The sequence below is a fragment of the Solanum dulcamara genome, chromosome 3 (assembly GCF_947179165.1).
Source record: "Solanum dulcamara chromosome 3, daSolDulc1.2, whole genome shotgun sequence".
Lineage (NCBI taxonomy): Eukaryota > Viridiplantae > Streptophyta > Magnoliopsida > Solanales > Solanaceae > Solanum > Solanum dulcamara.
Genome location: NC_077239.1, coordinates 65,522,962 through 65,525,925, shown reverse-complemented (window position 1 = coordinate 65,525,925; position 2,964 = coordinate 65,522,962). Strand labels below are relative to the sequence as shown.

Here is a 2,964-nt window from a genome sequence, read left to right as displayed (position 1 = left end):
AAGGAGGCAGTAGTTAGTCGTAAGAATATTGAAATGGCTTAAGAGCATAGAGTAGCCGGAAGCAGAGGCTGTACAACCTTTGCCACCAGTGCTTAAACCACCTCCTCCATTTCCACAATGGTTGAAAAAGCAAGCTAAATATGGTAAGTTCTTGAAGTTCATATCTATGCTTAAGGAACTTTCAGTGAATATTCCTTTGATGGATGCATTAGAGTAGATTCCAGGATATGCCAAATTTATGAAGGACCTAGTCACAAAGATGAGAACGATCAGTTTTGAGCCAACAAATAATATATATCATTATAGTGCTATTTCTACAAGGTACTTGGTGCAGAAGAAGGAAGATCCAGGTACATTCACCATTCCATGCACAATTGGTGCATTTAACTTTGTCAGGACATTGTATGATCTGGGAGCTAGTATAAATCTTATACCACTAGCTATCTACAAGCAGTTGGGCTTAGGATCCCCCAAACCAAGTACAATGATATTGTTGATGGCAGATCGATTAGTCAAGAGGCCCATGGAAATTCTTTGTGATGTGTTGGTAAGAGTTGATAGTTTCATCTTCCCGGACGACTTCGTCATTCTTGATTGTGAGGTTGATTTTGAGGTTTTCATAATTTTAGAAAGGCCATTTTTGTCCACAGGCAAAGCACTGGTATATATGGAAAGTGGTGAACTCACTTTCAGATTGAATAATGAAGAGTTAAATTTTCATATGTGTAAATCAATGAAGCATCCCTGAGACATGAGTGTGGTTTCCGTGATCGATATAGTTTATGAAGGGATGATTGAGTTGTCTATTGAAGATAGGCTTGATGTTGAGACCTTGGGAGTCGTGATCATGAATTTTGATGGTGATTGCATAGAAGAATATGAGAAAACTGTAAATGTTTTGCAAGGCATGGGATCACACCTTTACGCCCCTAAAAAGATAGCCTTAACTTGAAAATAGGCCATCCTCCAGCCAAACCATCCATTGAAGAACCGTCTGTGTTACAATTGAAAGAGTTGCCTTTCTATCTAAGGTATGTGTTTTTGGGTGAAGGTAAAACTTTACTAGTTATTATTGCTCCAAATTTGAGCGTGGAGTAGGTTAAAGAACTTGTGGAAGTATTACATAGATTCAAGAAAGTAATCGACTGAACCATTGCTGACATCAGAGGCATACCCCTCTGGAATTTATATGCACAAAACTCAGCTGGAGAAAAATTGTATTCCCAGTATAGAACATTAAAAGAGGCTGAACCCACCTATATAAGAGGAGGTGAAAAAGAAAATCATCAAGTGGATGGACGCAGGTATAGTATATCAAATATCAGATAATAGTTAGGTCAGTCCAGTGTAGTGTTTCCCTAAGAATGGAGGAATGACAGTGATGGCAGATGCTAAGAATGAATTGATACCTCTCTGGCTAGTCACATGTTGGCGAGTGTGCATGGACTATTGGAAGCAGAACAAGTGGACCTTGAAAGATCATTTCCCAATACCTTTCATGAACTAGATGCTATACATGTTATTATGTAGAGGTTGGTATTGTTTCTTGGATTGGTACTCTAGCTACAATCAGTTTCTTATTTCTCCAAAGGATTAGGAGAAAATGATTTTTACACGTCCTTATGGTGTTCAAGCACATGACATTTGGATTGTGTAACGCTCCTGCCAAACTCTAGAGGTGTATGATATCCATTTTTTCAAACATGGTTGAGGATACACTAAAGGTATTTAGTAATGACTTCTCTGTAGTAGGTGATACTTTTGATGCCTGTTTATTTAATCTTAGCAGGGCATATAGAGATGTGAAGAGGCTAACCTGGTTTTTAATTTGGAAACGTCTCACTTCATGGTCAAAGAGGGCAAGTACTAGGCCACAAGATTTCTAAGAAGGGTTTGAAGGTGGACAAGGCAAAGATTGAAATTATTGAGAAGCTTGCCCCTCCTATTTTCGTGAAAGGTATTCGTATCTTTTTGGGGCATGCAGGATTTTACCAATGATTTATTAAGGATGTTTCAAGATTGCACACTCTTTGTGCAAATTATTGGAGAAGGAGATAAAATTCAACTTTGATGAGATGTGTATGAAAGTGTTCTGGTGTCTGAAGGAGAAGATAATTTCAGCTCCAGTTATTATTGCCTTAGACTGCTCTGAACCATTTGAGGTGATGTGCGATGCCAATTGTTTTGCTTTGGGGGTTGTGCTAGGGTAAAAGAGCAATAATTTTTTTACCCTATATACTTTGCAAGTAAAGCGTTGAACGGGGCTCAAAAGAACTATACTGTCACAAAAAAGAACTACTAGCTATTGTGTATGCCTTTGAGAAGTGTAGAGTATACCTTCTGGGTACAAAAGTGTAACACCCCATACTATTCTAACTTAAATTAACCCCGGAGAGACTAGAAAAATGTCGATAAAACACTACCAGTGGACCACAAGGGTCACCTACAATCTGTAGAAGTTTTTTCGAGTCGTAGGGATGACTCATAGGGTCCCTCAACACTTAGAAAATTTTTCAGTGTCAAGACCATTCATACGAGCCATTTCTATGAACCGTCAAACTCCCTACGACTCGTAAGTCGATCTCGTAGACCCGATGACATATTTCAGTAGCTACTGGAATGTGCATCAAGTTTCACAACTGAGTCCTATGACCCATAACAATTCTAATGTACTATACGATCCCAAGCCCAAGTCTACCCAGTTGAGTTCCACGAGCCGTCATAGGGTCTATGATCCATAGAAAGCGTTCATAGTCCCAATGCTTCAGTGACTAGTGAAATCCAAATTTTGGACCTTGATCCTACGATTGGTATACTACAGTCCGTAGAAGACTCTACGATACATAAAAAGACCTGTAGTGGCCCAGGGTCAGTTTTAAGTGAGGGGTAAAATTGTCTTTTCTCATATTTTTCAAACTAATCCTTGGCGTTTTGGGACTAAAATAAATTCCTTATCAGTACCCA

The 2,964-nt window shown here is 38.9% G+C and overlaps 1 protein-coding gene across 1 annotated transcript; it reads left to right on the top strand.

Moving 5' to 3' along the window:
• The first annotated feature begins 259 nt into the window (after nt 1-259).
• Nucleotides 260-748, top strand: LOC129883610 (uncharacterized). The gene has a single exon (XM_055958236.1). It carries the CDS (start codon nt 260-262, stop codon nt 746-748), a length of 489 nt encoding a protein of 162 aa, XP_055814211.1.
• The last annotated feature ends 2,216 nt before the right edge of the window (nt 749-2,964 follow it).